Genomic DNA, 12,545 nt, shown 5'->3' with positions numbered 1-12,545 from the left:
TACAAGGAATTGCTCTTTTTTTCAGCAAAAGCGGAGTTTCACTTTAATGCAATACTGAACTAAACGTTCCTTCAGTTTATTCCATCTCATAGCCATATTCTCCATACCTGAATAATGTATTGCCAGTATACAATGTCATCCCACCTCACCTGGCCACAGCTGCAGTCTGTTCTGTCATCTTTTGAGGTCACCATCTTGCTTTTTGGAAATTCTGAGTCTGATTTCCTGCAGCACTGACATTCCTTAGGGCCCGTTCACACCTGAGCGGGAATCGCGCGATTCCCGCTCACGGCAAACCCACAATGTAGCGAGTGGCAGTGTTCTCACTGCCGCGGTTGCGGTTGCGGTTAGCGATAACCGCAACCGCGCTGCATGCAGCAGTTTGACGGCGATGAGCGTTCCGCGATTTGCGATCGTGATTAGCGTGCATAGCACGCTAATCGCGATCGCTCCAAAACTGCCGCAGTGTCCAGTGATTTTTCCACGCTAATCGCGGGAAAATCACTCCCGCAAAACGCCGGCGGTAATCGCTGGCGTTCTGCGATTTTAAGTGTGAACGGGCCCTTAGTGAGACCTGACAGCTGCTGCAGACGCTAAAAGGTTATCCTTGTCCCTCATCATGTCAGTTTGTTTACACTAGAGGGACACCGCAGGTTAAAAATCAAGACGGTGCTGTTGACGTCACATAATTTGGCAGTGAAAGAAATCTGTATCGAAAGGACCTTCAGTTTTGCAAAGGTGCCCGTCAATGATACAATCCTGATTGTACAATCTTACCAAATCCATGTAGTAGAAGAGTAAACTGAGTGAATATACTTTGGCTACTTCAGGTAGCTCCTCATATTATATAGAAACGGTGAAACTGTACAATCAAAATTGTATTGCTAATGGCCACCTTAACTGCATGTGTGGGACCATATTTAGGAGAGCCCACCCATAGCTTGCATTTTTGTTTGTTTATTTTGTTGCAACAATTTCTGAGCCCAGCTGCAGGAAATATTTTGGACAGCGAGTAAGAGGGATCAAAACTTATATTTGGGGTGTTATTGCTGTCTGTGTGTCTAGAAGATGCCTTGACACTAAGAAGGTTTTTGTTTGTGTTGTTTTTTTTTTCTCATCTGCCAGCAGTAAAGATGCTGTCCTGCAGGCTGATTGTGGATCAAACAACATGAACAAATTATATTGCGAATATAAATCATTTCTTCATCTTTTATTTTTTGATTTCTCATTTTGCAAAGCATTGATTTATGTTTTCCCCCTTTTCGCTAAAGTTCTTCTTTTAGGTGATACTGAAGCTACTGTGGGGGGGAAAAAAGGCAGATTATGGAGAGGGAAGGCTCTGAGTCTCGTACAGCTTTCTCGATCCTCTCTCAGCCCCCTCGTTCTAGCGCTGTCACCCCTGCTGCAGGTAATCCACCAACTGGTCAAATACCAGGGCTGTGGAGTCGGAGTCTGAGCAATTTGGGGTGCCTGGAGTCAGGAAAAAATGCACCGACTCCTAATGAATTTAAACTGAAATTAAAATAGAAAATATGATAAAATGTTCTATTTCTCATATAATGGTCATCATAAATAATTTACATATACAGTAATAGCTATGCTTAGCCCACAAAAATGAAAAAAAAAAAAAGTTACTTGTGCTGTTTCAATAAAGCAGTCCCCGTATTTTTAAAGTCAGATACACATATCTGATTGTGACTGTACAGTATATATGATGTGTACACAGTAATCTCTTATATATACTAAATAACATCTATGCTGTAAGAATAAAGCCTGATGTGTAGCTGTGTCACTAATAGAGATGGTCAATGAGATGGAAATCTGTGTTGATGCTGGTTTATGCTCATGAAATCAAATAATTTGATGTGTTGTTTAATTCACAGTCATCAAACCAAAATTTTAAGGGTACCTGAGATGGATGAAAAGAAAAGATTTTTTTTTTTTATACATACCTGGGGCTTCCTTCAGCCCCTTCAGTCTAATCAGTCCCTCGCTGTCATCCTCCGCCACCTAGGTCTTCTGCTATGAGTCCTGGTAATTCAGCCAGTCAGCGCTGTCCGGCCGCGTGCCGCTCCTACAGCCAGGAGCATTCTGCATCTGCACAATAGTGCTGCGCAGGTATAGTACACTCCCGTCGGCGGAGTGTGTGCATGCGCACTACACCTGACTGGCTCAAGTACCTGGACCCATAGCAGAAGATCCATGTGGCGGAGGAGGACAGCAAGGGACTGATTACCCTGAAGGGGCTGGAAGAAGCCCCAGGTATGTATAAAACTTTTCTTTTCATCTGTCTCAGGTTTACTTTGTTACACAGTAGTACTATACTCTACATATGCACACTCCACAGAGCTGCAGGGAATCCACTGAGAATGTTGTGCACATTGAACACAGAGGTGTTGTCTATCACCCATAAACCTGGTTCAGATTGTGCATGAAGAATGTGTAATAGAGGAAGAATCTCCTCATTCCCCTGCAGAGTACCTGCACATCATTCTTACATGTACCCACAGTTACATTGCCTAGGGCCTGATAGATGTTCTTTGTTCCGGTCTGTACCTTTTACAAGTACCAAGGACTAGTTTTAGTCTAGAGGTAGACGATCCGCCAGATATCCAGGTAACTGGTATTGTTTAACAGGGAATAAATATGGCAGCCTCCATATGCCTCTCGGTTCAGTTCCTAAGCGTTGGCAGTTAAGAGATGCGTTTTATGTTACATCCTTTCAATCAACAAGATTGTAATATGCAAATTAGAGGAGTCGGGGTCGAGGAGTCGGTGGATTTTTGTACTGACTCCACAGCCCTGTCAAATACACATTCAGGGACCCTCGGAAGGCTTTTAAAGCACTCGTGTCCCTGAGGGCTCCCAAAGACGGGCAGCTCTGTACTGCACATGTGCGAGTGCATGCGTTGTACGGACCACCTCTTCCGAGGGCTCTTGGAGGTGGCACGTTTAAAACGGCACAGTGCTGAAACAAGGACACGAAGAGAGGACCATGAAAGTGCTATGAAATCCAGAGCCTTCCTTCCTGTAGGTGCTTTTTTCCCATAGTTGCTTCAGTATTGCTTTAAAGAGAACCCGAGGTGGGGTTCTGACAATGCTATCCGCATACAGAGGCTATCCGCGTACAGAGGCTGGGTCTGCCTATACAGCCCAGCCACTGTTGCTATCAAGATGCCCCCCTCCCCGCTCTGCTATCCCTCATAAATCACAGCCTTTGTTTACCTCTGTATTGTCAGTCTCGGCTCTCCTCCTGCATAGCTCCGGTCCCCGCCCGCGTCCCTTCCCTCCAATCAGCGGGGAGGGAAGGGACGCGGGCGGTGACCGGAGCTATGCAGGAGGCGGGGGGAGTGCCGAGACTGACAGTACAGAGGTAAACACAGCGCGCTGTGACACGCTGCGTGTCGACAGCGCGGCTGTGATTTATGGGGGGATCTGGATAGCAACAGAGGCTGGGCAGTATAGGCAGACCCAGCCTCTGTATGCAGATAGCATTGTCAGAACCCCACCTCGGGTTCTCTTGAAAGGAAACCCGAGCTGAGGAAAAAAACAAGTTTTATACATAGCTGGGGCTTCCTCCAGCCCCATGCGCACGGATCGCTCCCACAACGCCGTCCTCAGTCTCCTCCCGCTTCTGTACCGGGTCCCGTTACTTCCTCCAGTCTGCACAAGAGAAGTGCACCCTCTGCATATATCTCCTGCGGCTGCTGGAGATATGTAAATAGCACACTTCGCTTGCGTGCAACTGGAGGAAGTAACGGGACCCGGTACAGAAGAGGGAGAAGACTGAGGACGGCGTTGTGGGAGCGATCTGAGCGCATGGGGCTGGAGGAAGCCCCAGCTATGTATAAAACTTGTTTGTTTTTCCTCAGCTCTGATACACTATTTTAAAGTCAAGAAGGACCTGAGGCAGTGAAGAAAATCCACCCAATGAGGAAACGGACCACCTTTCACCCAGAATACTTTGGGTTTTTTTTTTTTTTTTGCCAGAACCTGGATTTATCGAATATCTCCTGCTTCTCTTGCATTTGGGTGATTTCTGGGCCGAACATGTGTAGTATCTCTCTCTCTGTGACTTCACAATGCTTGTCTTCATGTCTCCCAGGTAAACGCGGGGCTCTTCCTCACACACCAGCCGCAAAACGCTTAAAGATGGAATCCGCGGCCCAGAACACCTCCGGAAAGTCAACCCCACAGCCGCAGTCTGGCAAATCCACGCCGAGCAGCGGGTGAGTATATTTTAGTTTTAAAAAAATTAGGAGAGATTCCCTCACTAATCCCTGCGATTTTAAAGGAAACATGGAACCTATCTATCTATCTATCTATCTATCTATCTATCTATATATATATATATATATATATATACATACATACATACAGGGAGTGCAGAATTATTAGGCAAGTGGTATTTTTGAGGAATAATTTTATTATTGAACAACAACCATGTTCTCAATGAACCCAAAAAACTCATTATTATCAAAGCTGAATATTTTTGAAAGTAGTTTTTAGTTTGTTTTTAGTTTTAGCTATTTTAGGGGATATCTGTGTGTGCAGGTGACTATTACTGTGCATAATTATTAGGCAACTTAACAAAAAACAAATATATACCCATTTCAATTATTTATTTTTACCAGTGAAACCAATATAACATCTCAACATTCACAAATATACATTTCTGACATTCAAAAACAAAAACAAATCAGTGACCAATATAGCCACCTTTCTTTGCAAGGACACTCAAAAGCCTGCCATCCATGGATTCTGTCAGTGTTTTGATCTGTTCACCATTAACATTGCGTGCAGCAGCAACCACAGCCTCCCAGACACTGTTCAGAGAGGTGTACTGTTTTCCCTCCTTGTAAATCTCACATTTTATGATGGACCACAGGTTCTCAATGGGGTTCAGATCTGGTGAACAAGGAGGCCATGTCATTAGTTTTTCTTCTTTTATACCCTTTCTTGCCAGCCACGCTGTGGAGTACTTGGAAGCGTGTGATGGAGCATTGTCCTGCATGAAAATCATGTTTTTCTTGAAGGATGCAGACTTCTTCCTGTACCACTGCTTGAAGAAGGTGTCTTCCAGAAACTGGCACTAGGACTGGGAGTTGAGCTTGACTCCATCCTCAACCCGAAAAGGCCCCACAAGCTCATCTTTGATGATACCAGCCCAAACCAGTACTCCACCTCCACCTTGCTGGCGTCTGAGTCGGACAGGAGCTCTCTGCCCTTCCAATCCATCCACGGGCCCATCAAGACTCACTCTCATTTCATCAGTCCATAAAACCTTAGAAAAATCAGTCTTGAGATATTTCTTGGCCCAGTCTTGAAGTTTCAGCTTGTGTGTCTTGTTCAGTGGTGGTCGTCTTTCAGCCTTTTTTACCCCGGCCATGTCTCTGAGTATTGCACACCTTGTGCTTTTGGGCACTCCAGTGATGTTGCAGCTCTGAAATATGGCCAAACTGTTGGCAATTGGCATCTTGGCAGCTGCACGCTTGACTTTTCTCAGTTCATGTGCAGTTATTTTGCGCCTTGGTTTTTCCACACGCTTCTTGCGACCCTGTTGACTATTTTGAATGAAACGCTTGATTGTTCGATGATCACGATTCAGAAGCTTTGCAATTTTAAGAGTGATGCATCCCTTTGCAAGATATCTCACTATTTTTGACTTTTCTGAGCCTGTCAAGTCCTTCTTTTGACCCATTTTGCCAAAGGAAAGGAAGTTGCCTAATAATTATGCAAACCTGTATAGGGTGTTGATGTCATTAGACCACACCCCTTCTCATTATAGACATGCACATCACCTAATATGCTTAATTGGTAGTAGGCTTTCGAGCCTATACAGCTTGGAGTAAGACAACATGCATAAAGAGGATGATGTGGTCAAAATACTCATTTGCCTAATAATTCTGCACTCCCTGTATATAAAAACTATATGTATGACTCCTTACTAACTTCCTCCACAGTCAAGCCAGCACCATCCGTAGTATTTAAAGCTCTTTATTTTCTTTTAAAAAAGCATGACAAGTTTTCACAGCAACAGCAGCGCTGTTTCGATCACCAGATCTTTCTCAAGCTGTACAAAATTATGTCACACCAAATCAGCAACAGCATGCCTTTAAATGGCCCCCTCAGTATACCTTCACCAATCAGAGTCAAGTACCTGTAGCCTACAGGTACTTGACTCTGATTGGTGAAGGTATACTGAGGGGGCCATTTAAAGGGAAGTTTCAGGGAGGGTGGGTAAAAAATAAAAATCAATTTCCACTTACCTGGGGCTTCCTCCAACCCGTGGCAGGCAGGAGGTGCCCTCGCCGCCGCTCCGCAGGCTCCCGGTGGTCTCCGGTGGCCGACCCGACCTGGCCAGGCCGGCTGCCAGGTCGGGCTCTTCTGCGCTCCAAGGCCCGGAACTTCTGCGTCCCACGCCAGCGCGCTGACGTCATCGGACGTCCGCCGGGCTGTGCTGCGCAGGCGCAGAACTACTGCGCTTGCGCAGTACAGCCCGGAGGACGTCCGATGACGTCAGCGCGCCGGCGTGGGACGCAGAAGTTCCGGGCCTTGGAGCGCAGAAGAGCCCGACCTGGCAGCCGGCCAGGTCGGGTCGGCCACCGGAGACCACCGGGAGCCTGCGGAGCGGCGGCGAGGGCACCTCCTGCCTGCCACGAGTTGGAGGAAGCCCCAGGTAAGTGGAAATTGATTTTTATTTTTTACCCACCCTCCCTGAAACTTCCCTTTAAATGGCCCCCTCAGTATACCTTCACCAATCAGAGTCAAGTACCTGTAGGCTACAGGTACTTGACTCTGATTGGTGAAGGTATACTGAGGGGGCTATTTAAAGGCATGCTGTTGCTGATTTGGTGTGACATAATTTTGTACAGCTTGAGAAAGATCTGGTGATCGAAACAGCGCTGCTGTCGCTGTGAAAACTTGTCATGCTTTTTTAAAAGAAAATAAAGAGCTTTAAATACTACGGATGGTGCTGGCTTGACTGTGGAGGAAGCTTTGGAACGTCTGGAGTGCAGAGACGCTACAAGCCTTAGCACATCTATCCTTTTTTTTTTTTTTTTTTCCCCTCGGGTGCTTGCTTTACACTGATTGATGACTCCTTACTAACTTCATTGCTGCAGTTTTCGCCGCTCCCCACCGCCGCTCTTATTGGTTTTTTTTAATCAAGAACTTGAGGTGGGGTTCTAAGAATGCAATCCACATACAGAGGCTGGGTCTGCCTATACAGCCCAGCCTCTGTTGCTATTTCAATCCCCCCTAACTTTCCCCTGCACTCTGCAATCAGCCATAAATTACAGCCGCGCTGCTGATACACCGCGTCAGAGCGGGCTGTGTTTACATCTGTCCTGTCAGTCTGCCGCTTCCCCCGCCTCCTGTAGAGCTCCGGTCCCCGCCTGCGTCCCTTATCCTCGCCGCTGATTGGAGGGAAGGAATGCGGGCGGGACCGGAGCTATGCAGGAGGCGGGGGGAGCAGCAGACTGACAGGACAGATGTAAACACAGCCCGCACAGCGCGGCTGTGATTTATAGGTGATTACAGAGTGCAGGGGGAAGTTAGGGGGGATTGAAATAGCAACAGAAGCTGGGCTGTATAGGCAGACCCAGCCTCTGTATGTGGATTGCATGATTAGAACCTCCGCCTCGGGTTCTCTTTAAGTTTGAAAATCCTGTTCTTTAAGCAAGATGGGGGCGACCTCGGAACTACTTCCGGGGCATTGAGGCGTGCATAGATCACGGGCACTTTCCTGTACAGCACGAGAGGGCTCCAGCACGGAGCATGCCCAGTATGTCCGCTATTTATTGCCTGCTCCTGCATGTGTCCCATTTCGCTCTGGCCTCACAGAGCCGCTTGCACCACCTCAAACAGGAACACGCACAGAGGGGTTGTGGAGATGCCCGGCAAAGGTGACATAACAGACAGAAGAGCACAGCCTCTTCCTGTCTGTTAACAAATGACTTATAAGTCAATTACCGTATTTCCCGCCGTATAAGACGCTCCGGAATATAAGACGCACCCAGGTTTAGAGGGTAAAAAACAGGGGGAAAAAAATATAAACTAAACCTGGTGCGTCCATATTTCAGGAGTGTCTTATACATGACCTCCCCCAAATGGTGTCCTCCTGTGTACCTCATGTGCCCTCTTATCTCACCCTGTCTACCCTAAGTGTCTTGTGGTCTCCCCCCTGTGCCCTCTGGTCTCCCCCCTGTGCCCTCTGGTCCCCCCCCCCCCCCTGTAGTTAGCCCCCTGTGGTCTCCCTTGTACCCTGTGGTTGCCCTCCTGTGTCCTCTGGTCCCCCCCTGTGCCCTGTGGTTTCCCCAGTGTCCTCTGGTCCCCCCCCCCCCTGTGCCCTGTGGTTGTCCTCTGGTCCCCTCCTGTCCCCTGCGGTTGCCCCCCTGTGTCCTCTGCCCCCCTGTGGTCACCCCCGTGTCCTCTGGTCCCCCCTGTGATTGCCCCCGTGTCCTCTTGTCCCCCCCCCTGTACTCTGTGGTCCCCCTGTGTCCTCTGGTCCCACTCCTGTGTCCTCTTGCCCCCCCCCCCCCCTGTACCCTGTGGCCACCCCCCTGTGTCCTCTGGTCCCCCCTGTGGTCGCCCCCCTGTGTCCTCTTGTCCCCTCTGTACCCTGTGTCCTCCTGTCCCCTGTGGTCTCCCTGCTGTGTCCTCTTGCCCCCCCCCCCCCCCCCCCGCAGCGTCCTCATGTGTCCCCGCTGGCCTGGCCTGCCCCTCGCTTATGTCTCCGGTCCCCCCGCTTATGTCTCCGGGTCCCCTGAAGTAAGCGGCAGCGGCAGCTTACCTCCTCCATGTGTCCCCGCTGGCCTGGCCTGCCCCCCGCTTATGTCTCCGGTCCCCCCGCTTATGTCTCCGGGTCCCCTGCAGTCAGCGGCAGCAGCAGCTTACCTCCTCCATGTGTCCCCGCTGGCCTGGCCTGCCCCCCGCTGATGTCTCCGGTCCCCCCCGCTTATGTCTCCGGGTCCCCTGCAGTCAGCGGCGGCAGCAGCAGCTTACCTCCTCCATCTTTCCCGCGGCGATTGAAGACATCCGGCTTCCCCCGTGCGGCTTCCTCTAGTGCCGGCTTCTAATGACGCGTCATTAGAAGCCAGCACTAGAGGAAGCCGCACAGGGAAGCCGGATGTCTTCAATCGCCGCGGGCAAGATGGAGGAGGTAAGCTGCTGACGCTGACTGCAGGGGACCCGGAGACATAAGCGGCGGGGACCGGAGACATAAACGAGGGACAGGCCAGGCCAGCGGGGACACATGAGGACGCTGGGGGGGGACAGGCAGGGAATCCCCGATGGCGTCGAGTCGGCGGGTCTTATCGGCGGGCGCGTGGAAGTCGGGGATTCCCTGCCTTTGCCGTATAAGACGCAGGGACTTTTTCTCCCCATTTTTGGGGGAGAAAAAGTGCGTCTTATACGGCGAAAAATACGGTAGTAGAGGCTGCAGGAACAAAGGTATGCCAGCCTTAAAGTGAACTAAATGCTCAGTCGGGGATTTTATCAGGGCTGATAACAAGCAGGCTGAGCAGTGAAGAATGAAGCAGAGAGCAGGGTAGGTGTTTTCTCTAATGTTCCCACTGATATATATAGTAAAATACATGAGGGTGCTTCGTTTCTGCTTCACTTTAAAGGCACATACCTCAATTGGCAAATATTAAAAAAAAAAAAAAAACCTGGCTTCAGGTTCCCTTTAAAGGGGTTCCTAAGCCTACAAATAAACAGATTAAATTACCTATGGCTTTTTGCAGCCCCCTGCAGTCATCCTGTACCCGCGGCGACCCTCCAGTCAGCAGCAGTGACCAACTTGATTTATTCTTTCTTATATAAATGTTGCACTCACTATGGCTCAGTAACCCACCTTAGTTTATGGTGCTGCATTGTAAAGAATACAACCTCAATTCCACCTTAAACTCTTGACTTTTCTGACTTATATTTTTTCCCATTCACAAATCACCGGTACCGACTCACTTGCCAACAATGCCCCCGTAGATTTTTGGATCTCAAAACATTTGCTTTAGGAAACTGTGATGTTATTAAAGCGGATCCGAGATGAAAAACTATAACAAGTAACTTGTCTATATATCGTATCTAAAGTTTAGATAGTTTACACAGCATATCTGGCTGCATACAGCTTCAACAGATTATTATGATGTATTACTGTGATACAATGAGAGCGGCCATGTTCTGTTTGTCATCATTACACAGGAAATCTGCAACTGCATCTCCAGCCCTCAGCCTGTGAAAAATTCACTCCCCCCTCCCCTCTGCCTCTGAAATCTTTGGCTAGTAGCCGCCTCCTCCTCCTGCCCAGACTGAGCTCCCATAAGCCCTTGCTACATGGGTCTCAGAGTGCCTAGGCCCTGGAGGAGCTGTGGGCGAGGCTTGTTTAGTTTATAGGGAATTAGAGTATTAAAAAGAAAAAAAAAAGTATTTGGCTTGAGGAATGCCCTATAAGGAACACAATTATGCAATGAGTAAAAGTTCATCTCGGATCCACTTGAAACTGTAAAGGTGACCACACACGTCAGCTGCTTTTCACTCAATATTCCCGGCAAAATCAATCTTTATTATCGATAATCAAGAAAGATTATGTAGGTTGATCGAATCTGCCAGAGATTAATGGTGCAACGTGGCTGCCTTATGGTAATTTTAATAAATTTCCATCAAAATTGTTCAAAACAATCGATCCAACATGTTGGACAGGGTATCGCGGGAAAATTGTTGGGTGGGAGGCAGTAGCAGCGGTCAAATTTTTTTTTCCGATGACCCCCTGGCTGGTAGACACGCTCCCCAATCTGAGGGATCTATCTAAAGGTTGAATCTGCCAGCCTATCAGGTAGTGTATAGGCGCCTTTATACTGTGCTAGTGTTTGAGGAAAAGGATCAGCAGGACAGCTAGGCAATGGGAACCTGAGATGAGACACATGGAGGCAGCCAGTCAGACGCCTGAAACAAGCATGCAGTTAATCCAGTCAGACTCAAGTCAGACCACCTGATCTGCACATGCTTCTTCAGGGTCTATGGCTGAAAGTATAAAAGGCAGAGGATCAGCAGGACAGCCAGGCAACATGTATTGTTTAAATATGTCATCCTCCGTATCCCCCTAATGTCATGTTCTCTTTAAAAGGAAATAAATATGGCAGCCACCATATCCCTCTCACAACAGTTTCTCTTTCAATAACCATCCATATCAAAACCGACTGTCATACCCCAGGGCTGGAATACCAAGCTCAGCATAAACTCTTTTCTGTGTGGCCCTCGTATATGTTCATGTATTTGATAACCGCTAATACCCGCATGTGAGACACTCTCTCTCTCTGCTCGTATTTCAGGGACATTCAGCTCACAGAAGAGGCGGTCCGGAGGTACCTGACCCGGAAGCCGATGACCACTAAAGACTTGCTGAAGAAGTTCCAGACCAAGAAGACAGGGCTGAGCAGCGAGCAGACCGTCAACGTGCTGGCCCAGATTCTGAAGAGACTGAACCCTGACCGCAAGACCATACATGACAAAATGCACTTCTACCTGAAGGAGTGAGGGCAGCCGCATGACAGTTACACGCATCACACTGCGCGCACTGCAACTGTCAGTACCTCCAAAATGGGAACCTCCTAGCTGATTGCAGCTACCAGTTACATCCAGACTGTCTTCCAACTGTCAGACCGCAAGAATAGTGTGTCATGGATCGACACAGACAGTCCTCACTTCACCCCTATGACAACTAAGGCCCAATTGTTCATCAAGTCACCCAGACGTCAGAAGAACCTGTGACATTCCATTTCTTTTTTTCAGTTCCAGCCAGAGAATACAGATAGTATTTCCATGCTGTAGGAAGCTTTTACTTTTAGGCACTTTGATAAGTAGGGCAGTGTGTCCTGTGCGGTTTCATACTGCGTTTCGTATGTAGGAATTATCAAAGAGATGCAAATACTTAATTAATTGAGTTAATGCAAACTTATGACAAATTGGACCAATCAAGTCTCACACAGGTTTAAACTGATTAGTCTAATTTCAAGCTACATACATTTGCATAAAAAATTACATAAATTTGCATAAACTCTGAAGTATTGGCATCTCTGTGATCATCCATGTTCGTATGTTACAGGGGAAGGGGGGGGGGGGAGGTGGCGTGTGTGAAGAATCAGAGCGATGAGTTATTCTTATTAAAATGGAATGGTTTTCATACCTCCCCTGGTGTTTGTCTTGTGGTCTGATCGCAGTTGTTTGGCACCGGACCCATCCCCTGACAGATGTATGGAGCGGGGGTATTGCCCGTCCGGATTGGCTGTGGCCCTGTCTGAATATTTCACATTTCTGAACAATAGCCCAGATCCATTCTCTACTTCCAGGAATTCACCCCTTTCTGCAACGTGACTGGCCTTGCGATCTCTCTCAGCTTAGTCTCTTATGGACTTAACCCTCTGCAATCCTATCTCAGACTGTCGGCCACTGGCAGTTTTCCTCTGTAGGCCCAAGGTCTCGACATGGGGAAAAGTGGCTGCCTCTAGGTGGCGCTGTTGCCGGATAAAATCCTGTACTGCAACATC

General features: G+C 48.2%; 1 protein-coding gene across 1 annotated transcript in view; it reads left to right on the top strand.

The window, feature by feature from the left end:
* Positions 1-12,121, top strand: part of GTF2F1 (general transcription factor IIF subunit 1) — a 45,668-nt gene extending 33,547 nt beyond the window's left edge. Inside the window, exons 13-14 of the mRNA XM_068272166.1 lie at positions 4,106-4,229; positions 11,331-12,121. Of these exons, the coding sequence (XP_068128267.1) occupies positions 4,106-4,229; positions 11,331-11,535 (329 nt within the window). The 3' untranslated portion in view covers positions 11,536-12,121. The remainder of the gene's footprint in view (positions 1-4,105; positions 4,230-11,330) is intronic.
* The last annotated feature ends 424 nt before the right edge of the window (positions 12,122-12,545 follow it).

This window comes from Hyperolius riggenbachi, chromosome 3 (genome assembly GCF_040937935.1).
Source record: "Hyperolius riggenbachi isolate aHypRig1 chromosome 3, aHypRig1.pri, whole genome shotgun sequence".
NCBI lineage: Eukaryota > Metazoa > Chordata > Amphibia > Anura > Hyperoliidae > Hyperolius > Hyperolius riggenbachi.
The sequence above is the reverse complement of the archived record's forward strand: the minus strand, read 5'-3'. Positions and strand labels throughout refer to the sequence as shown.